Below are 22,359 nucleotides of genomic sequence, written 5' to 3'. Positions count from 1 at the left end.
GCAGAAACACGGAGGATGTTCTCACGGACGCAGACTGTGAGCGTGTCTTTCAGCTGGTGTATGCTTCCAGCCGCCCTCTCGCTGCTGCTGCTGGTGACTTTCTGTACCAGAAGTGAGTGATCTCCTGTCTGCTTGCACCCCGTAGTATCCAAAGCAGGAATGTAGACCCTGCCTTGGCTTCCAGCCCTGCTTTGCTGCCTGCTCCTGCCTTGAGGCTCGGCTCTTGTAGCCCTTTCCTACTGACAGTGGTTTGCCCTTAGGCTGTTTGTGCTGGAAGAACAACCCAGGGGAGAAGAGGAAGGCTGCGAGGGGACCAGAGTCTTCCTTCAGCTGCTGCTTGCCTTCTTCATTGAGAGCAAGGTGAGGCAAGGTGGGGGAACAGGCAGATTCAGTGACTGATAGTGAGCCAGAGAGACCTGCCAGCGTGAATGTCACGTCCTTGGTCTCTGTCTGCAGTTCCATGACCATGCAGCCTACTTAGTGGATAGCCTGTGGGACTCTGCAGCTGCCCTGCTGAAGGACTGGCCGGTGCTGACAGGGCTTCTGCTGGAGGAGCCCCCTGCTGATGGTGAGTGATACACAGAACATTGGAGTCTGGAGGTTTGTGCTCAGTGAGCACAAGTGGTACGTCTTGCAAATAAAATATGTTTAAATATGTGGGGGGAAAGGATTTGGAGTGGCCTGAACCCTGCCCTAAGGGATCAGCCATCCGATTGGAGCTGTGGAAGGGAAAGGGTCAAAGCGGGTGTCTGGCCTGATCTGGCACTTGCTGTAGAGGCTTCGGATTTTGTTTGCATGTCCTTGTCTTGGCCAGATGGATGGAGGGACTATGATGCAGCTGTTTCCAAGCAGGCAGGTCCAGGTCTGGTGCATGCCTGAATGGGTGACCACCTGTGGTCCCTGTCCTGGGGTGAGGCGGGATTGCCTCAAGGGGGACCTCGAAAGGATTCCTGTCTGACATTCCAAGCAGAAAAGAGTCTTGCCTCCTATAAATGGCTCTGGCAAACAGGTAGGTTTTCTTACAAGCTTTATTGGAGATGAGCACAGAGAACATGAACCAATCACAGTGAATCTTAAAGGTCCGCTCTGAGACAGGGCGCTGGTGTCTTAAGGTTGTAGTCCAACTGAATCTTCGTAGGGAGAAGGGAGGGCACTGATGCCTTCTCGCTCAGTAGTAGTCCGTGAGCGCCTGGGACATGGCTCCAATGTCCTGGCCCGACTTGGGGGTCCTGGCCTAAAATATCCACAGGGCAGCTCCCAGCAGCATTCCCTACCTGGGGGAAGAGAGTCTGCCAAGATCCTGAACTAGCCACACTGTGGAACATATTAGGGGAGGGGATGCGGGGAGAAGAGACTATGCCTCAACCCTTCTCCCTAGGCTTGGATGATGAACAAGAAAGCGGCCTTATCATGATCCTGGTGGCCAGCATACGGCAGGCCACAGAAAGCCAGCCACCTGTTGGCAGGAGCACTGGAAAGAAGGTAATGGGTGGCGGGGGGGAGTCTCCTGGGATGTTTCCCACTACTTCCCTTTCCCTTGCGCTTCTAAAGACGTGTCCCTGCTGCTGTCTTCCTTCTCCCATTCCTCTGTTTCTGCTTGGGCAGGTATTTTCTGCACGGGAGCGCAAGGCACAAGCCGAGGACCGCCTGAGGCTCACCCAGCACCTGATCCCACTGCTACCTCAACTTCTGGCTAGGGTGAGCCACATTTTGGGCAGTGGTAGTGAGATAGATCCCTTTTGTGAAATGGGGGGGGGAGCTTTCTCCTTCGGTAGGCTTACAGAAGTCCTGCTTCTGAAACTTTCTCTCTCCAGGGGTGGAGTTTCCTGCACGATTCATTACTGGCCCCTGTAGGTAGAAATGAGGCAGTTTCCTGAGAAGGGACAGTGCATCCCACTTATGCCCTGTGCTGGCTATGCAGAAGCATGAAAGACGGTCTCCCTTCTCTTTGGTAGTTCTCAGCTGATGCTGATAAAGTGGTACTTCTCCTGGAGATTCCCCGCTATTTTGACTTGCCTCTTTATAGCACTGGCCGCCTGGAGAAGGTAGGAAGGGGACCAGTCCATCCCTTCACCTCCCAGCCGTAATGCACTTCTCCTCCTGGAGAATCCAGAGGATTGATTGGGGTGCAGCTTTCCAGTCAGTCTAAGCAAGCTGATTCAGGTCTGTCACCGCAAAGCCTGCCTCTTGACCCTACTATGTCGCTTCCTTCTCCCTCCCCTTACACGGTTCTCAAGTATTTGGAGCTGCTGTTGGCCCAGTTGCGGGAGGTGGTGGAGAAGCACACTGACCATGAGGTGCTAGAAGCAGCTTCTCGGACTCTCCATGTGCTCTGTTGCCCAGAACTTGCTTTCCACAGCCGTGTGGATTTTGCCCGCAGCCGCCTTGTAGACCATCTGGCAGACAAATTCCAGCATGAGGCAGCAGAACTGCTCCAGGTACCAAAGCTGGAGGGTGCAGCTTGGAGGAAGTGCTCCGTGGAGCCAGAAGTGGCAGGTCTTGCCATGGGCCACCCTGGGCTGGGTCTTGGGATGGGCTTCAGGCACAGGGGTTGGGGGGAGGAGGAGGAAGTGTCCAGGAGTGAGAGGCTGGCAGATTGACTTGCCCTGGAGTAAAGAGGCAGTGTGTGTAGAGGTCTTCTCTTTTTCTTTTTTCTCCTGGCTAAGTCCTTGTTTTTGGAAAAAGAGGAGGATGCATACAGTGTGGCTGCCACTCTCAAGCGCATTGCCATCTTGCACAAGTGAGTGCAGGGCTGGGGAGGGGTATCCTGGGCACTAGTACTGTCTCTTCACCTCTGCTGGGCTTGGTAGGAAGTCCAGAGCTCTCACCCAACCCTCCGTTCTGGATGGGTCCTGTGTAGGTGCAGGCACTGCGGTCTGTGTAGCTCAGGAATTCATTCAGTCTTCCATGCCCCACATCTGCTGCCAGTGGGTTAATAGCAGGCCCCTCCTTTGATCACCCTTGGTCTTTTTGCATGCAGTGCTCATGACCTCACCCCGTGGCACTTCTTCAAGCCATGCCTAAGCCTCCTACGGCATGCAGTGGACACAGGCGAGGTTCCTAAGCAGGTACTGACCGGGGTAGGACAGTGTGGTCTGGACACGGGGCTGAGTAGGTGGGTGGGTGTGATGGCTGCTGTGTTCCTTTGCAGGGTTGGGGAAGGAGAGAGGGAGGAAGCTGCAGAGCACCAGTCCCTCTTCCTTTGTCCCTGGCGCTGTAGGAGTGAGGGCAGTAGTGGACCTCCCCAGCCCCGTGGCAAAGGTCCACAGTGGCGTCCCCACTCACTTGAGGCTCATGAAGCTTCACGCGACCCAGGGCTATGTTGGGAAGCCTCTCTGAGGTTCCCCAATTCTGTGCTTCCGGGAAACCAGAACCACAGTTTCTGACCCTGTCTGGAACCTCAGAGTGGATTTCGTGGGGTGCTAGTGGCTTGCACCTGGGGTATTTGCCCCATCAAACTTATTGGCAGGTCCGCAGCTGAGTGAGGGTGAGGGCCTCTCACCCTGACTTTGGTGTAGGGAGGGAGTTGAGATGCTTTGTACCTGCCCTGCTTTCTTGCAGGTAGTTATCGCTGCTGTGACTTGTGCACACTTCTCCCTGCTCTGGGAACTGGCTCACCTCTCAAATGTGACCTCCTCTGGATCCAGGCCCAGCCAGGTAAGATATGTTGGAAGGGAGGGTTTAAGTGGCTCCCTCCGATCTCTAACCTCCTAATTTCATTTGTTCACGCACTCTCTTCCCCACCCAGGATCAGTTGCTGAGTCTCAAGGAGAAAGTGTCGTCCTTTTGTTCCCTTTGCCAGAGTTGCCTTGTTGACATGGATGCTGGCATCCAGGAACAGGTGAGAGAGTGGGTAGGTCTGAGCCATGGCTGTGGTGAATGACTTGAGTCAGTGGCGTAGCTAATGAAAATGTAGCCCAGTGCCGAGTGCAAAATGATGCTCCAGAAGTGATGTCACTTCCGGAAGTGACATCACACCCAGACTTTTTAAAAGAGAAAAATGAGGCAGTGGCCTATCTAAGCATCTTCTATCTGAGGTCAAAGAATATTTTGTAGCCTTCGCTCCACAACAAAATCAAATCAATTAATTCATTAAATAAATAAATAAAAGTTTTCTGGTTATTTGACCATAACGTTTGATAGAATACAGATATTCCAACATGGTTTGTTTCATTGTATTCAGCATTAAATTATCTTTCCAATGGTATATAACATGATGATATTATTCATATGTACCAAGGTTTTCACAATTTTGGCCACAGTTTATGAAAATAAAGGTTAAATAAATGAAATGAATTTTGGCCACTAGTGTCAAGCTCAGCTTGTCCCTTAAAGCTTGTTGCCCGGTGCAGTTGCTACCCTCCGCATCCCATTAGCTACCCCACTGACCTGAATCATCTTTATGGCTTCCCCTTTCCTTGGAGAGTCTCTCTGCCTTCTGCTGCTGTTGGCTCCAGGAAGAAATGTTTCTTGGCTCCTCGATCAATGTCTACCTTCTATAGTAGAACCCCTGGCACCTTAAGTTTTAAATATGCATTGTGGTGGCAGAAGCTTTTGGGGTCTGGTGGGGTAGGATTGAATGGGCAGGTAGGGGGACTTACAAAGTGAGAGAAGCTCAAGCCATGCAAGTCAGAGAGATGCATAGCAGTTCCTGTCAAAGAGATCAAAAGATCAAACTGTCTAACATGAGTGCAACCCTCTCTCTGCTGGTGATGAGTGGCTTGATAAGTATTGTCCTCTCAAGAGGAATGGTTTTGTGTGCTGAGCTCAGGACCCTACTTGAGAGTGCAAGTGAGCTCTAGCTGTACAGAACGAACTAACTGCAGCAAGTCCAGCAGTTTTTTTTCCCTTCATGGGAATAGAGTATCACTGCTAAGCATGCTTCATAATGGTGTCCACCCCAGATATTGCAGTGAAACTTGGGTGTGCACAGATTAGTGCATGGACCGTTCGCCACCCACATTATTTGGCTTCTGTAGAGAAGGAATCCAGCTTGTCCTGGCATGCAAAGGTAGGAGCAGATGATCACATCCACTTCCCTGCAGCAGTGTAAAATTGCACAACCCTGTCTTGCCATTGCATCACACTGCTGATGTATGTTCAGTTTGTGATTGACTTCAGTCCTTCCCAGGTGTACTCCTGCTGCCAAACCGGGTATACCCCATCCTTTACTTGTGCGTTTTGCCTTTTGACTGAAATTCCATTTTGTGCTTTTCCATTCTGCCAGTATTTCTTTCATTTTATGCCTGGCCCCTCATGTTGAACTCCTGCATTGCGATTGCAAGATGTGCAGTCAGGATGTGAATAGTGTAGCACTTAGCTAGTCCTCATTTGTGACTTGATATGCACAGGATGATAGCATGGTCGAACACAAGGACACATAGCGAAATGCATGTTCGAAATGCATAGCGAAATGCATGTTCTGCAGAAGAGTGCGTGGCCTCTGGGAGACCCAGTGCCTTGGGAACAAAGTGCCAGGTAAGGCACCACAAGTTTAGCCTCAGTGCGAGTTCAGCAGCAGGGTGAGGAGGCCAAGGCCCCTTGAGAAGAGGGCTGCTAACCAGTGTAGGGTTTTTAAGTACCCCTAAACAAAAAAACTATGCAGTCAGACAGCCATCAGCAGGGTGGGCTATCCAGTGTTTTGCATTGAGTGCCACATGTATGACTATATGCCTCTGGGGCATAAGTCATGGGTGTGTCCTCGGTGCAAGGAGCTCCAGGGTCTCAGGGAACGCATCTACTCCCTTGAAGCCTTGGTGGCCGACCTGGAGAAGCAGAGGAAGGCAGAGAAGGACCATGGGGAGACTTCTGGGGATGATCAGACTTCGTCCCAACCTCAGGTGTGCAGCTCCTCAGCTGCCTGGTTGGGAAGTCTCGAGGCTGGAGGACGTTATCCTGGAGAGGAAGGAAACAGTCCCCTGGGGGGGACCCCTTCTCCAGGGGACGGGCCCGTATCCAAACGCACTCAGGATACTCCTTGGCGGGAGGGGGGTTGGGGGCGTCTTGTAGTGCGGGATTCGATTATTAGAAACATAGAGAGGGGGTTTGCGATGGATGTGAGGACCACATGACGACTTGCCTGCCTGGTGCGAAGGTTGCGGACATCACTTTTCGACTAGACAGGCTGGTAGACAGTGCTAGGGAGGAGGTAGCAGTTGTGGTGCATGTCGGCACCAACGACGTGGGCAAGTGTAGCTGGGAGGTCCTGGAGGCCAAATTTAGGCTATTAAGTAGGAAGCTGAAAGCCAAAGGTAGCAAGGACCTCAAAGGTAGCATTCTCTGAAGTGCTACCTGTTCCACACGCAGAGCCAGCTAGGCAGGTGAAGATCAGGGGTCTCAATGCGTGGATGAGACTGTGCTGTAGGGAGGAGGGGTTTAGATGTAGCCAGGAGGTCCTGGAGGCCAAATTTAGGCTATTGGGTAGGAAGCTGAAAGCCAAAGGTAGCAAGGACCTCAAAGGTAGCATTCTCTGAAGTGCTACCTGTTCCACACGCAGAATAGAATCCAGCAAAGTAGAGATTGAAGGTGGGTCCAACTCCACCGTAGAATCTTTGTGGGTTAAATTACCAGGCCTCAGGAGCGATGTAATTCTGGGGGCGATCTATCGCCCTTCAGACCAGAAACCGGAAGGGGACCTTGAAATGAGGAAACAGATCAGGGTGGTGACAAGGAGGGACAGGGTTGTAATCCGGGGGGACTTCAATTATCCTCATATAGACTGGGTCAATTTGTGTTCTGGTCACGAAAAGGAGACCGGATTCCATCAATCAATCAATCAATCAATCAATCAATCAATCAATCAACAGTATTTATATACCGCTTTTCAACATTCCTTGACATGTTAAATGACTGTGCCTTAGAGCAGCTAGTCATGGAGCCCACCAGAGGACAGGGGACTGTGGATTTAATATTGTGCGGTACTCAGGACCTGGTTAGAGATGTCAATGTTACGGAACCATTGCGGAAACGGATCATGCTGTGAACTGTTTCGACATGCACATTGGGGGAAGAATACCGGGCAAATCTCTCACAAAAACCCTTTACTTCTGACAAGCGGACTTCCCTCAAATGAGGAGGCTGGTTAGAAGGAGGTTGAAAGGGAAGGTAAAAAGAATCCAATCTCTCCAGAGTGCATGGAGGCTGCTTAAAACAATAGTAATAGAGACCTAGCGGAAGGGTATATTGCAAAGGAAGAAGGGTTCCACTAAATCCAGGAGGGTGCCCGCATGGCTAACCAGCCAAATTAGAGAGGCTGTAAAGGGCAAGGAAGCTTCCTTCCATAAATGGAAGTCTTGCCCTAATGAGGAGAATAAAAAGGAACATAAACTGTGGCAAAAGAAATGTAAGAAGGTGATACAGGAGACCAAGTGAGACTATGAGGAACGTATAGCCAGCAACATTAAAGGGAATAATAAAAGCATCTTCAAATATGTTAGAAGCAGGAAACCCGCCAGAGAAGCAGTTGGCCCTCTGGATGGTGAGGGAGGGAAAAGGAGATAAAAGGAGACTTAGAGATGGCAGAGAAATTGAATGAGTTCTTTGCATCTGTCTTCACAGCAGAAGACCTTGGGCAGATACTGCTGCCCAAACGGCCCCTCCTGACCAAGAAATTAAGTCAGATAGAGGTTGAAAGAAAAGATGTTTCAGACCTCATTGATGAATTAAAGATCAATAAGTCACCAGGCCCGGATGGCATCCACCCAAGAGTTATTGAGGAATTAAAAAATGAAGTTGCTGATCTCTTGACTAAAATATGCAACTGGGTGCTGTAGGCTTATACCATAGTCTTTCGAGACTGAAGGTTGCCAACCATTGTAGAACCGATCGAAGGGCTTTTATGACAGGGCGTCCTGTTCAGGGCTGTTTTGGCTGCGTGAGTCTCTCTGTCTGTCTTTCCTCCCCAACCTTCTTGGGTGAGTCTACGGCAGGTGAGATCACCTGTTGCCCCCTCACTTTGCTTTGGTTCTTTTCCAGGCCTTTCTGCTTCTGAGCGACCTGCTCATCATCTTTGGCCCCCAGCTGACCAAAGGGAGGCTGGAGGCGCTGCAGGAGTTGGTGTACCAGGCAGAGACCTCCCTGCAGTCCCAGCTTGCCGGTTTCCTCGTAGACCGCGTCTTCAACCATGCCCATGCTGAAGGTGGTGGTGCTGGGGGTGGGTGGGTGGAGCCACAGGGAGACATCTCAGGTGGGGGTCGGGGGGGTGTCACTCTACCTGTTCCTTCTCTCTGACCTCAGGCATTGAGGATGAGGAGCACCAGATTGAGGAGCTGCACCAGCGCCGTAATCTGCTGGCTGGGTTCTGCAAACTCATCGTGTATGGAGTCCTGGAGCTGAGTGCTGCCTCGGATGTCTTCAAACATTATGCCAAGGTGTGTGAGGCTGGTGGGCCCCGAATCGCTCCTTTCTGCCTCTGCCTCAGCACCAGGCCTCAATCGGCGGAGCTGTGCAGCCCTATGGGTGTGTGCCTTGGCAGCGCTCTTGCTCAGTTTCCCAGTACTCCTTGTCCTCAAAGTGACATCGTCAGGGTTGAGTGGGTAGGCAGTCTCCTCACTGAGGCTGTGAGCTCTGTGGTTTGAAAGGGGCTGGCTGGGCCTGGGTCAAACTCAGGGCTGCCCCATCTCTTTCTGGAGGCGAGAGCTATCTGCCATCTTCCTCAGGTCGTGGGTCTTGCTCCCTTGCAGCAACCATTGGGGTCTTGCTCACTTGCCCACCACTTTTCTCCTCCAGTTCTATAATGACTATGGGGACATCATCAAGGAGATGCTGAATCGGACCCGCCGGATTGATCGACTGGAGTGGGCTCAAACACTGCTTCTCAGCCTGCAGCAGGTACTCCTTAGGGAGGTAGGGGGGACCTTGTCTTGACAGGGGCTAATGACTCTCTTTCTCCTCCTAGTTACTGACCCAGCTGCTGCTGGAGCAGGGCCCGGCAGGCGTGGACTCTGCCGCCTTCCTGGAGATCCGGGACTTGGCCCGCCGGTTCTCGCTCCTCTTTGGCCTGCACCAGTTGCAGAACCGACCTGCTCTTGTGGCCCTGCACAAGTAAGGATGACCGTGCCTCCTTCCTGTTGTGGTTCTGGGGGAGGGGTGTGGGCAGAAAGGGCTGTTAACTGAACCCTGGCCAAATCTCTCTGACTCAGGAACGGGATCAAGTTTGCATTCCAGGAGCCAGCATCTCCCAGCAATGCGCTAGGGCTTGTTAACCTGCCCTTTCTGGAGCTGCTGAGTGAATTCTCTCCACGGCTACTGCAGCCTGACAAGACCCTGCTGTGAGTGACCTGAGGGATGGGGTTGGGAAGTCACTGTGCCCCCCCATTGATGCAAAATCTCATGTACATCTTCTTGCTCCCCTCCCCTAGCCTTTCCTATCTAAAGATTTGTCAGGCACGTCTTGCCTCCAGGCACAGAGAAGAGCCTTGCTGGGCCTCAGTTGTAGCATATCAGTGCTCCTTGAGTCTCCCAGAGGATTTGCACCCCCAGCTGCATTCAGCTGCCAAGAGGAGACACCTGGACAGTAAGTTGTGGGGGTTGGGATGGGGCTGCAGAAGAGAACTTGAAAGATCCTGCCACATGCACCTCCCATAGCAGGTCCCAGTCTTCCTTTCGCGCACCTCTCATTCATCTTGGAAGTTGCAAGATGAATAAGGTGTGCGTAGGGCAGACCGGGACCTGGTATGGGAGGTGCATGTGGCAGGATCCTGCTGGCCCTAGGAGGGAACTGATTCTGAGGCCAGGTTGAGGGTGGACACCAGCCTTTTTAGTCTCTCTTCTTTGCTAGCGTCCTCTGAGCAGGGTAGCTCTCGTCTCACCGCTAGCAGCCTCCCGCAGACTCCCTTGCTGACTTCCACTGCCCTGAAGGGGAAGGCCTCGCTGCCTGTTGTTGCACAGGGACAGGAGGAGTCAGGCTCTGAATTGGAATTTGCACCCAGGTGAGTGTTGCCTGTAATCCTAGGGCTTCATTTGCCACTCTTACTCCCTTTGCCGTATGGGGACCTCGGCATCATCACCTGTTCTTCTCAGGTTGCAGCAACAGGCAAGCAGAACTGGAGCAAAAAGGAAGTCTGGGCTGGGCCTGCCTTTGGGGGTGTGACCAGGGTTCCATTCCTGAGTTACTGCAGGCACCAAAAGCATTGGGCTGGTGCCCAGGTGCAGGAGTGGGTATCACTTGTGTTAAACAGGTGTGAATTTTGCAGCCTCCACCAGGCAGGCAGAGCCAGTTTGCATCACTCCAATTCTGCTAGTTTTCATGGATGGGTCTCGAGTTCTGCCCTTTCACCCCACATTCACCCTGGGAGCTTTTATGCTGCCAACGTTTGGCAGCCTATGCCTACCTGCTGACAAGTATTGTTTTTGCAGTCATAGAAGTGGAGATGGAGAATTTTCAGAAATGCTGAAGCCAAGGAAGGAGGGAAAGTGTTTTCCCTATGTGTTTGTAAATGGGGGGAGGAGGGGGAGACATCTAACCAGATCTAAGCCTAACTTAGAAGTTTTAAGATCATAAAGTACATTACATGGCAACAGAGTTATACGCAAAGAGAAGTAATGATACCTGTTTTAGTGAGACTCCACTTGGAACAATTGTGTGCAGTTCTGGGCACTGCAGTCTAAGAGGGATATGGACACACTGGAGTGGGTCCAGAGGAGGGCGATAGGGAGGGGTCCAGACATCATGTTCTATGAGTAGAGGTGATTCTTCAGTGATAACGAAATAAAAACACGTAACTGCTTTCTGCACTTCTCATTTTTATTAGAAAATAAGATTGCAAAAAACGGGGGGCTGGATGGGGGGTGGGTTGCATACGGCAAGTGAAAATGAGGCTCTAGAGGCCTTGCTTGGATGCCCAGTGAAGGGCAGATTTCAACAGGTAGAAAAGCTGCTGAACAGTGTGACGTGGGGTGCTTGAGCTGGTACACTATGAGGGGGAAAAAACTGCCCCCCTTTACTATGGCTTGGCTGGAAAGCTCACACTTGTCCCTCTGCTTATACCCTGCAGGCTGCACACAATTGTGGCTCGAGAGGTGGTGATGGAGGAGCCAGAGATGAGTGAGGAGGAGGAGGAAGAACTCTTTGGCTCTGCGCAAGGTAAGGTGATTAATGGCGACGGTACAAAAAACTTCCTGGAACTAGGGTGGGGAGTGAGGCGGACATGTGCTCCACCATTGCATTATCCTAGAAGTCCTCCAAGCGCTGTTGCCTCCCCTCCCAGAGAAGGAGCTGCATCAGAGCCTCCACCCTCTGTGTAGCCAGTGCTGGGGGTAACAGCCAGCAAACCTCCTGGTGCAGGGCCTTGGTGAGCTTGCTGTAGCAGTCAGCCTCCCCCTGCTGTAATCCTTCCTGAGCTGTCTTGATTATGCCCAGCTTCTTGGGCACATCCCTCCCTCCACATTTTTATTGCTCTTCCCACTTCTGCCAAGCAAGCACAGCATTCTCTTCCTATGAGAAGCAGCTGCAGGGTTCTGGGAGCTTATGGGGAAGCTCTGAAGGTAATGGCTACCTTGGGTGGGTGGAATTCTCGGGTAGACAATCTATATGGAAGTTCTGTTTAGCTGTCATAACTGCTAGTTGTCAAACTATCCCTGGAGGATATTTCAGCAGGGATCACTTAGGGCACTGGTGTGTGCAGTGAGAGCGAAGCTGCTCCCCCTGTCTCTGCAGGATTCCTGAGGTAGGGAGGAGATTGTGCCCCTCAGCATGTTCAAGTGGGTCTTCCGCCTCCTTCCCATGCATCAGGAGGGACTGATACCTCCCCCAGGAGTGGTGCTTACTGCTCTGCTGAGGATCTTCTTCTTTAGCCTGGGGCCTCTGCTTGCCGCCAGCACTCCAACCGTTCCAGATAGCCGGAGTTCTTCTTCAGGGATGTGTTCAGTTGTTCTTTTGCTAGTGGCTACCTTCTTTGGCATTATGTTGGTTAAGCAATAAAAGAGTGTTCTGTTGAAAGACTGCTGTATCTACCCTGCATTCAGACGGATGACATAGGAGTCGCTGTGGGTGACATAGCGCACCCAGCGGTGAGGGAGACTTGGCTGGGGCCCCATGAAGCGCAGGAAGCGGATCTGCAGCCCTGAGCAGGTATGTGCAGGCACCTCAAAAGAGAGGTTTACAGGGCCCAGTTCCAGCAGCCCTGCCCGGCTCAGTCCTGGCACCTCCAGCTGGTGAGAAAGGAGAAAGTGCATCACGTGAAGACAGGAACCGTATGGCGGCGACTGCCGTGGGCACTAAGAGCACAATACGTTTGTACCTCCCTTACCTTGAAGAGGGCAGAGAGTTGGGAGCCTCCTTGGATTCTGGGGATCACCCACTCCACGGACTTGGTGGTGGGCTGCCAGGCTGCCGTCTGTTCGGGACTGCTCAGCTCCTGGGAGAGGCTGGGGAGGGAGAGGGGAGTGCCTAGCAGTTCATGTGAGCCAGAGCTGGTAGGAGGACACCAAGGGCAGAGCTGGGACTCACCTCAGTGTAGCCTTTGGGACAGGGAGGTGGACACAGACATTGAGGGCATGGCTGCAAGAGAAGAAGTGATGTTGGCCAGGCTGTATGGCCTGCTCTCTCCCCCCCCCCCCCATCACACTAGAGCATGTCTCACCTCTTGGGCATTAAGTCACAGCGGAGCTTGAGATAAACCTGTAGCCTGCAGGGAGGAAGGAACACGTGTGCCAGGTGGGGCAAGGAGGTGTTGGTGCCTGCACACCCTACTTGTCGTCCCCCGCCCTGGTAGCACTCACCTCCCTCTGGGGTCGTGAGTGATGGTGGGGAAGAGGTGGAAAGGCAGGGCAGTGGGGATGTTGTCTGCCAGCTGGTAATGCATCAGGCTCAGCTGCATAGAAGAAAGGCTGTCAGATCTAGGGTTCCCTCCACTGCTGCTGCCCACTCTGACCCTACCCCTGCACCTCTTACCTCACCCTGACTGGGGCTCACGCGCAGGATGCGGCTGCGCTCAAACTCATCCAGCTTGACTGAGCTGTGGAAGGAGCACTCATCCACCCGGACTGCCGTGCCATAGCCTGGGGGAGGTGGGAGAGGAGGTGTCAGGGAGAAGCAAGGGCCTTGGAGAAGGGAAGCAGTGGGGAGGGGCACACTCACCTCGTAGCTCAGTCTTGCCCACGCAGAACTCCTCTGTGAGGCCAATCCGCATCTCTGCAAGGGAAAGCCCAGTCCCGGTTAAGTAGGACTTCTCTGAGGGCTGAGCTCTTCTGCTTAGCCCTCCCTCTTCCCTGCGGTCACAACCTTCCTTGTTTCCCCTCTTCAGGGCACTCAGCATGCCTGATGGCCCACCACCCCACAGAAATTGCCCACTGTATAGGTTTCTGCACAAGCCCAGAGCCTGGTCACACATTTCTTAAGTGCTAACGGTGCAGGTTGGTAGGCTCAGGCCTCATGCTGATAGTGCTCAAGTGTAAAAAAACCTATCGTGCCTGTTTGGTCCTTTGGAAGTGATGTGATACACAGCCCCACCACCAGTCTTTAAAGCATTAGTCATCCTGGCAAAACGGCTCTAGCCCCTAGTTACACCCTCATCCCTTGTGAAAGGAGAATGGTCCTGGATGTGTGTGTGTGGGGGGGGGGCCTCCTTGGACCCCAGAAGGCAGGCCTGGAAATCACCCTGAAGTTTGTCTTCCTGAAGCAGGACTAAAAAAACATGTAAAGAAAGTGACTGCAGCTCACTGAACTACAATCCATCCCCCTTTTTCTTTTTTTTGCTTTCTTCTCTTCCTCTCAGGTTGAGGAGGGGAGCTCCCCTGGGGGAAAGCAGACAGACACTGAGCAGCATAGGGACAATCAAAGACTGCACTAAAATACACAATAGCAGAAATAAGTAGACGTGAGAGGAAATGGAATACAAAATAAGAACACACAACACCGCTTTCTGCATTTCTCATTCTTGTAAAAAATTAAGTGTTTTACTTATTATTTAATGGGTGTGAGTGCCTGGGTAATGACTGTGGCTGCCTCTGCAGGCATACTCTGGTATCCGTGGGGGTTGCGTTCCAGAATCCCCCCACAGTCAACTGAACTGGCAGATACCAGGGAATGCTTCTGGCGGATCCTCTGAGCCCAGCCAAGACTGCATCTGTCTGTCTGCAGGTTCTGCCAGGCTCAGACAGAGTCTTAGAGTAGAAAAAAATCATTTCCAGTTTTTTTCTGTAAAGCCAGAAGTGACTTTTTAATGCCTGAGGGCTTCCCCAGGCCTCCTAATATAAGGCATAAAAAAGGCCCTTCAGGTTTTATGAAAAAACCAGCAGTGATTTTTTTCCCCCTACTCTGGCTCAGTCTGAACCCAGCAGAGGCCACGGATGGACTTGTGTTGCCTCTGCTATGTTCAGAGGATCTGCCTGAGGCAAGGAGAACAGCTCCCCTTGCCTCCAGAGGGGACATGTGCAGGGGAGGCCCTGCGGATCTGATTCGAGGTTAAATGACTGCGGATATGCCCCCCCTGTATAGTGCCTATATCACCTACCTAGCACTTTTAAAGTTATCATAATTTATAATTATGATGTAAATTTTGCAAATAGACACTGAGCAGTGTCCTCCAAACCCTGGCCCACAGGCCATTTTTGGCCCACCGGTTGATTTTATCCAGCCCCTGCAATCTCCAACCTGAGCTCAAAATATCCCCAAAGATGCACTTCTGGGTATATAACACATTCAGCCACTAGAGGTGCTGAATATAAGGCAGTGTAGTAGAAATTATTCTATTATACTGCGTAATATAAAGTTAATGTCTATGTTGAACTTATGCAGAGCAGAAATTAAGACAAAGTTTGTGATTTGCTTTGTAGGTTGCTTAATGCTTTTTCAAAACCCATTCCCCCCTCCTCCTTCCACCCCCACCGATTTATTATATTCAATCAAACTCTCAGTACATCTGTTCTCCATGTATTTATTTTTTGGCCCTCAATAGCATGTCAGATATACGAGATATACAGCTCTCATGCCAAAAAGTTTGGAGACCCCTGATCCAGAAGGATGGATGCAAGCAAGGATAAAAGAAGATCCCATGGAAGAGGGCAACCATGTGAAACGTGCACAAGTCTCCATGTCTAGGATTTGAGTCCCTGTGGGGGCACGTGCCAGCTGGAAGAGATATTTTTGCCATGGGAGAGACAGGAACAATTCACAAGAGGTGCCTCACAACTGGTACCTCACTGTATACGCAGTTTCTGCACATGTGCCTCTTCTCCCTTTGCAGCACAATCCTTGTGTATATTTGTCTGTCTAGCAGTAGCAGTTTGATGACTGTCAGCCAGACACCTCTGGGAAGGAAATTATGTGGCCTGCTTGGTGCTTAGAGCCTGACTCTTGCTGCCTCGGGTCACATTCTAGCACAACAAGCTCTCTTCATCCCATTTTCCTCACTAAAAATAACTGAAGTAGTACTGAGGCTGGGCTTACCCCACTTCCCCTCCCCCCAAAAAAGGTTACGTCCTGGGGAGCTTCAGCCAACTGCCAGGAGGTCCAGGAAATTGTGGGCTGAAAATGTGTGGGAACCACTGCAATATAGCATGCAAAAAGAGAACAAGAATCACGTGGTTGAATACACCACTAATAGGTTAAAAAAAGGTAAATTCATGAAATTACATACAGGAAGGTCGATGGGGACAATGACATAAGGCTGCAAGGACGGCAAAACACAACCAATGTTTGCGCCTACATTGAACCCTGAACAAAACGTTGTGCAATTGTTTTAGAGGCTTTGTATAAAATATGAATTACTAATATTAATATTAATCTGTATTATTAATATAAAATTATTAGCATCACCATTGTAAGTCATTATACAGTGAAAACACACGTATCACTGTAATAAGAGAAATAATAGCTGGTCCTTCTGGAAGTTGGGCTATCCCTATACTGATAATACGCAAGACCAGGAGTGTCCAAACATTTTGGCAGGAGGGCCACATCATCTCTCCAACACTGTCGGGGGAAAAAATTAATTTGCATTTAAAATTTGAATAAATTTACGTAAGTGAATATATTAGATGGAACTTACATGAATGAATGAAGGTCTTGCAGTAGCTCAAGGCCTCTAGAAGGCCTTGCACAAAGCAGGGCCAGCCTTTACTGCCGCATCACAGACGTGAAACAGCAAGTAGTGGAGGGAGCCCTCATCCCACAGCTCACGTGAGAGGTTGAACAGTCGCCCTCATGCTGAGAGCAGTTGCATTGGGCCAGCGTGGGCTCCAGCAAGTCTCTAGAGGGCCAGAAGCTCATTGGAGACTAGGGGCTCCCTGAGGGCTAGATTGGGAGTCCCTGAGGGCCCCCGGGCCAGGGTTTGGGCACCCCTGCGCAAGACCCAAGAGGCTTGAAAATCTGACACTTCTTGCTGCCTGTGTTTGTCTTTCCACACTCAAGACATTCTGTCTAAATGTCAAGGAAAGTTAGGCAGACCAGGAGGAATAACACCTAGTGGTTAGTGCTCATGCACCCCTTCTTGCTATCTACTTTCCTTTTTAATGGATAAGCTTCTGAATTGGAAGAATACTGGCAGTTCAATTTGCTGCCGCCACTCCAGGATACAAAGTCTGGGACAGGGTCTTAGAAAAACTAGCCACTTCCAGGAGAGCACTGTAGTAGCGCCCATGAGCAATCGGATGTGACAACCTACTGAATTACCTGTGAACAAGCAAAATTGCATCCCTGACTACATCTAGCTAGAGATACAGTTCCCTTTGCTACCCCCTTATGTTCCCCAGGAATCCTGGTTCTTGCACTGACTGGAGAGCAACTGGGTGGGTGTGCCTTCCACAACCAGCATTCAACTTCACAGCAGACCTAGCAGAAACATGGACAAGCATCCTGTGCTAGAGCTTTAAGCAACCTGGGGGTTGATGATGTCATGGGATTATCTGACTGGAGGGGGGGGCCCACCTGGCCACCCCATCTCTTTACCTAACCAGACAAGTTGAGTGTATCAGTAGGCAACTGCCAAGCTCAGTGGGAGGCTTGGCCACATAAGCACATGGCTCTCTGGGAATGGCATTTTCAAACCAAGACTGTTGGAGGAGAAAGTCCCAGCAGCTTTTATGCTACAGAACCAGTAGAAAAGCTTCTGCTGGGTTACAAGTGTCCAAAAATGGGGAAAGACTGGCAAAAAAAATAGGGGGAAAGACAAGGTTTTTATCACATCTCCCCTGAGCAACATCTCATTTCCTCAGCCATTCCAATTTCTTGTTTTTAGGATTTATCCTGGGAAGATCAGAATCCAAGGCTGTTGATGTATATTCAGGCCCAGTTATGCTAACTGCAGCATTTTGTCAGTTTAATTGGGTACACTCTGATGTGTATTCCCCCCCCCCCCCAGCTTTCCTGCTTGGCCTACCCAGGAGTTTGGGTAATTCCTGGGTGACAGTGAGTTCTAGCACTGCCTTTTGGTTTGGTCTCAAGGGCAAAGACCTCCCCCCACCTGGGAATATCCTATCCACAAGAAGAACAGAAGGTCACCAGGCCATAACCTCCACTTTTACTTGCTTCCACATGCACAGGGTGGAGTCAGATTGTAGCAAGCTGAAAGGATTCCTAGGCCCTGGCAGGACTGTTCATAAAAGAACATAAGAGCCCCGCTGGATCAGGTCATAGGCTCATCTAGTCCAGCTTCCTGTATCTCTCAGTGGCCCACCAAATGCCCCAGGGAGCACACCAGATAGGGGTTCAGAAAGGGTTTGGTCAGGAAGAGAGGAGGTTGACTCCAGAAGGCCGTGAACAGCCTGTGAGAGGCCCACTTTTTGAAGCCTGGTTCAAGTGCCCTGCGGTTCTTTGATAGCACAGATAAATGCACTCAGGATCAAATGCTGATGCAACCCCAACCCTGTAAGCAGAGCCCAAAGGTAAGCAGTGCTTGCTTTTGGTGGGGACATCATCTCCCCTGGCCAAACAGGCAGCAGCCACATTAGCTTTTGCTCACCAGAGCAGCCAGGAAAGAAGCTCTTGAGGCGGATCTCCCCCTGGATGTCAGTCTTCATGGGGGTGCCCTGGGAAGAGACAGAGGTTCAGGTCTACTGCCCTTGTCCAAATCTGACGATTCAAGGAAAGGCTGGACAAGCAAGATTCCCCCCCCCAACTCACATTTGCAGCAATGATAACAGTGAGACGCTCCATCACATCCAGGAAAACCTCAGAACGGGCGCCCTGAAAAAGACCAGCGACAAGAGAGGCCATGCCAATGGCTGCTGCACCCTTCCCTGGGACCCACAGGTGTGCTGGACAGCACTTGCCCAAAGAAGAGGAGCTTCAATTTGGCTGGCCCCATTGGACCCTCTTCTGGTGTTACAGGCCTTGTGGTGGTCAAACGGGTAGGCACCTCCCACCACATGCGAAGAACCGTGGGGGTGCAGAGCCTCTGGCCAGGTGTCTCTTACCTGTTCCCCCCGCAGAGGCAGGACGGGGCGGGCAGCGGCACAGCTGGGGGCCACTCTGCTCTGCTGCGTGTCTGCTCCAAACTGAAACCACATGGAAACACAACTGTGGGAGTGGGGAGGGGACCCTTTCCAAGTTTGTGCTTGGGGCTGGAGTAAAGGCAGGGTTCTTCTATCGTGGCCAGGGATGGCAGCGGGGAGAGGATGCTGGCCTCCTGGGCAAGACTTTGGGCATGCTAGGGAAAAATCCAATTTAAAGAACCTGTAGCAGGCACGCAATCCAAGGACAGGGCTTGGTGGGGTGTACCTGGTGAGGAGAGGACCCGTCAGCTGGGAGAGGCCACACTCTGGTGGTCTTCCTTCAAGAGCATCCCTGATGCCTAGCCAGTTGGAACCCTCCGCTGCAAGGGCATGAGTTGGGGTGAACACGTCACTCCACAGGAGCCCACCAAGCCTACCATAGTAGCGAAAGTGAGCAAAGGCCCTTCCCCCGGGGCAGAGGCCTGACCTCAGCCCTTCCCCCCTCTCTTCAGTGGCTGGCTCAGAACATTCTACATGCTTCCAAAGCATCTGGAGGGCACAGCCGAATGCAAGCTGCGCTGGGATAGGGTAGTTGGGTACTACAAACTGCCAACATAGCCTTGTATTACTTGGCGGATAAGAGCTGCCCTGAGGAAACCTTGGACGCCAAACCACACAAAACAAAATAAGCACCACTGAATCTGGGTGACGGAACTGGAACCCCTGTTGTGCCTGCACTAAGCTCCTGTTCAATCTCTGGCACTGACCTCAGGAAGGAAGAAAAGATCCTCTTATCTGTGGGAAGCCTGGAGAACTGGTCCTGGGCAGTGCGTATCAGCAATGCTGAGTGAGGTGGACTGAATGTACAAGAGACATGAGCTCCTGTGTGCCCCCAAGCAATGAACAGAACCTGGACTTCAATGGCAACTTAGATCAAGTCCCTCTGGACTTTAGCAAAGAAATCTTCCAGGTTTGCACCTGCCTACCACGTGTGAGCCAGACCCTCCTGCCCTCACTCACCAAGCCCACAGTGCTGAGATCAAGGAGACTGAAATTTTGGCTGACCACAGGCTCCATCTGGATAAAGTTCTTTAACACATCAGGTGTGGTTGTCTGGATGTAGCCATAATCCTGAAGGTGGAGAAAAAGAGGCAGATAGTGTTACAGCTGGAAGAAATCCTGAGGCTACGTAGTTTGGCGCCCGCTTTGGTGCAGGCAACTGCAGCACCCCTGACACCCCTGGCCTGTTCTTGAAAACCTCCATCCCAGGGGAGCCCACACAAGGCAGGCTGTTCCAGTGCCAGACACCTCGGACCATTAGGAAATATTCTGTAATAGAAGAGGCAATACCCTGAATTCCCCAGGAGCTCCTCCAGGTGAACCAGGAAGGTCATGGACACCTTCAGCTGAATCCAGGTCATGGAGACCCAGGAGTGGGACATGCTATGGAGGCAGTAACAGCTCTACAAAGGGGCTGCCTTTGAAGGTGGTTTAGAAATGGCTATTAGTGCAGAATGTGGCAGACCAAGTGATTGCAGGAAGTAAGTGGTTCGACCCTGTCAGGCTGCTGCTCTGATGGCTGCACTAGCTGCAATTCATTTCTGAAACCAGCATCTTCAGGATGCTGGTTTTAACCTTAAATACCCTAGCCCCAAGCAGTGTAAGGTTTTAAAGTGACTGTCTTCTTCTTTATAATCTGGCCTATCCCCTCCGGTCATCAGAGATGGCCCTCTTACAAGTGACATCACCTAAAGAGGTAGGGTGGCAAAAAAAGGCCTTCCCAGTAGTGGCATCAACTTTATGGAGCTCCCTCTCAGTTGAAACTCAGTTCTCATTCAGGTCCCAAACACCTACAGGCAACACTCCAGGGCCTCAACAGCCACCTTGGAATGTGGTGGAGAGATACAGCTGGGTGTAATCAGCATACTCATGGCACCCCACTCCACCCAGATGTCTTCTCTCAGTGATTTCACATAGATATTAAACAGCATAGGAAATAAGACTGAGCCCTTCAGTACCCCACACCTCAAAGGCCAGAGTTTCAAACAGCCATCCCCCAGCACCAACATCTGTGACACATGCTAAGTAAGAGTGAAATGTCCACAAATTGGTGCTCCTGACTCAGCCAAACGGCAGAGAAGTACACCATGATCAATTGTGTCAAAAGTCACTGAGGAATCCAGCAAGACTGTTGAAGAAGCACTCCCTGGCCAGTTCCTGGTGTAGATCATCCACCATGGTGACCAAAGCTGTTTTTGTCCCAAAGTCTGGTCTGAAACCAGACTAAAAGGGATCTAGATAATTCACTTCATTAAGAACTGGGGCTGAGACACCACCAGCCCCTTGACCACCTTGGCCAAAAAAATAGGCGGCTTGAAACGGGCCAGTAACTATCTAGCAACATGGAGTCTAGGGAGGGCTTTTTCAGAAGGGGATAAACCACTGCTTGCTTCAAAGCTAGCAGCGGGAGCTCCATCATTCACCCTGCCTATCCACTTGGCCAGCCCTTCTTGGGTAAATAGAATAAGCTATGGTGAACAAGGATCAATGCACATGATTTTATCTGCAAAGTGCTTACTTTCTTCCCCCACTGACAGAGACCTTCACCTACCAGCAGTTCATCCAGCACTTCGTAGATGAGAGCAAAGTTCAGGCTGACCGTTTTCTCGTTCAGAGAGCCGCAGTAGTCGCGCAGCAGAGTCACCAGCCTGCAAGAAGTGTGCGTGGAGGGGAGGGGGGTGTGATCAGAAGGACACCTCCTGCCACCTTGGCCCCACACGGAACCTCCGGCCAGCTGGACTAGGGCCTCACCTGTTGAGGAACTCCACTGCAGCGAAGGGAGAGGTTCCTGCCAGGGCGGTGGCCACAAAGTAGAGACCAGCATGCCGCACATGGACAAAGTGCAGCCCTTCATGCGCCTATGCGGGAGAGAGGAGACTGGCTGCAGGAACGTGTGACGGGTGGGGAGGCAGAGCCCACTGGAGTTCTTCGGAAAGCACTGCTGCAATGTGAGATTAGGCAGGGAGCTCTGGAGTGCCTAAAAACTGCTGCCGCTGTCGCCGTATGAGGCTCTCAAGCATGCCCGACCTGCGGGTGGGCCGAGTGTGCTTGAGCGCCTCACGCGGTGGCACTTTTCTTAGGACTGGTGGAGAGGCCCTGCCTCACCTGGGGCACTTCACGTGGTCCTTTCCCAAGGACTCCGGTGGACCTCCCCCCACTACAGGTCTCTGCTCCCAAAGGTCTGATCCTTTCCAAGCTCTCTGTCTGCGCTGCTTTCTGAAGGGCTCTCGGGGGAGGCTCTGCCTCCCACACTACGTGTCCCTGCGGGAAGGGCACAATCCTGCCCAACCTTTCTCTGCCTCGCCTTCCATGGCAGTGGTGCTCCCAAGGGCCTCTGGGGAGGCTCTGCCTCCCCTGCCGCACGTCCCCGGTGGGCCAGACCCTGCTCCAAGCCCTCCCAGCCAGTACCATGAAGACGGGTGCCTGGTCCCCAGGCAGGGCCGTGATCTTGCGGTAGAAGCTCTCCACGAGGTCGGGGCTGCCGTTGCCGCGGACTGGGAGGAGTCAAGGAGAACGTGGGCTTGGAGCGGGAGGGGCGGGGCGGGCTGGGGGTCCCCGCGCAGGAGCAGCGCTGCCTGCCCGGGAAAGAGGCAGTTCTTGTAGGTGGCGGCGTAGCTAGAGGGGGCGGTGAAGCGGGGCGGGCTGGCGGCCCCTCCCTTCGGAGCCATTCCCGGTGGGGGGGGCAAAACGGAGCCACCCCGCTGAGCCTCGCTGCACCGCTCCCCCCGCCAGCTACGCCACCTCTCGGGGGAAGAGGGGCGGGACCCCGGCCTGCCCGCCCCCCCAGCGCAGCCCCCCAGGCGAAGGATGCAGTCCCTGTAGAGCAGGCGGTCGCCCCCGGAGGAGAGCACGAACACCTGCGGCAACATCGCCATCCCCCGCTTCCGCATCCGGGGCCTTCGCGCTCCGCGGCGCTCGCGCATGACG

The 22,359-nt window shown here is 52.1% G+C and overlaps 2 protein-coding genes across 2 annotated transcripts in view; one reads left to right on the top strand and one right to left on the bottom strand.

Annotated features, from left to right (window-relative positions):
* STAG3 (STAG3 cohesin complex component) overlaps window positions 1–11,670 on the top strand; it is a 39,711-nt gene extending 28,041 nt beyond the window's left edge. The window contains 20 exon segments of the mRNA XM_066624755.1: window positions 5–161; window positions 247–360; window positions 457–568; window positions 1,379–1,482; window positions 1,606–1,698; window positions 1,956–2,045; window positions 2,238–2,438; window positions 2,667–2,740; window positions 2,981–3,068; window positions 3,562–3,657; window positions 3,749–3,841; window positions 7,975–8,143; window positions 8,236–8,369; window positions 8,728–8,829; window positions 8,897–9,042; window positions 9,141–9,269; window positions 9,360–9,514; window positions 9,779–9,929; window positions 10,995–11,083; window positions 11,657–11,670. Coding sequence (XP_066480852.1) covers window positions 5–161; window positions 247–360; window positions 457–568; window positions 1,379–1,482; window positions 1,606–1,698; window positions 1,956–2,045; window positions 2,238–2,438; window positions 2,667–2,740; window positions 2,981–3,068; window positions 3,562–3,657; window positions 3,749–3,841; window positions 7,975–8,143; window positions 8,236–8,369; window positions 8,728–8,829; window positions 8,897–9,042; window positions 9,141–9,269; window positions 9,360–9,514; window positions 9,779–9,929; window positions 10,995–11,083; window positions 11,657–11,670 — 2,311 coding nt within the window.
* Window positions 10,778–22,326, bottom strand: AP4M1 (adaptor related protein complex 4 subunit mu 1). The gene is made up of 15 exons (XM_066623793.1): window positions 22,244–22,326; window positions 21,841–21,926; window positions 21,184–21,290; window positions 20,984–21,080; window positions 19,393–19,503; window positions 18,355–18,435; window positions 18,062–18,124; window positions 17,901–17,967; window positions 13,079–13,132; window positions 12,893–12,999; window positions 12,721–12,812; window positions 12,582–12,626; window positions 12,449–12,499; window positions 12,249–12,366; window positions 10,778–12,150 (listed from the first exon to the last, which is right to left on the bottom strand). Exons 1-15 carry the CDS (start codon window positions 22,320–22,322, stop codon window positions 11,950–11,952), a joined length of 1,359 nt encoding a protein of 452 aa, XP_066479890.1. The 5' UTR covers window positions 22,323–22,326; the 3' UTR covers window positions 10,778–11,949.
* Between the last annotated feature and the right edge of the window lie 33 nt (window positions 22,327–22,359).

The sequence above is a fragment of the Tiliqua scincoides genome, chromosome 4 (genome assembly GCF_035046505.1).
Source record: "Tiliqua scincoides isolate rTilSci1 chromosome 4, rTilSci1.hap2, whole genome shotgun sequence".
In the NCBI taxonomy this organism is placed as follows: domain Eukaryota; kingdom Metazoa; phylum Chordata; class Lepidosauria; order Squamata; family Scincidae; genus Tiliqua; species Tiliqua scincoides.
This window is presented reverse-complemented; position numbering and strand designations above follow the sequence as displayed.

Coding starts and splice junctions, on each gene's coding strand:
- AP4M1 (XM_066623793.1), bottom strand. CDS start 22,322: ATGCGGAAGCGGGGGATGGCGATGTTGCCGCAGGTGTTCGTGCTCTCC. Junction 21,081..21,183: donor GCAGTGGAGTTCCTCAACAG/GTGAGGCCCTAG, acceptor CACTTCTTGCAG/GCTGGTGACTCTGCTGCGCG. Junction 17,968..18,061: donor CTGTTATCATTGCTGCAAAT/GTGAGTTGGGGG, acceptor GTCTCTTCCCAG/GGCACCCCCATGAAGACTGA.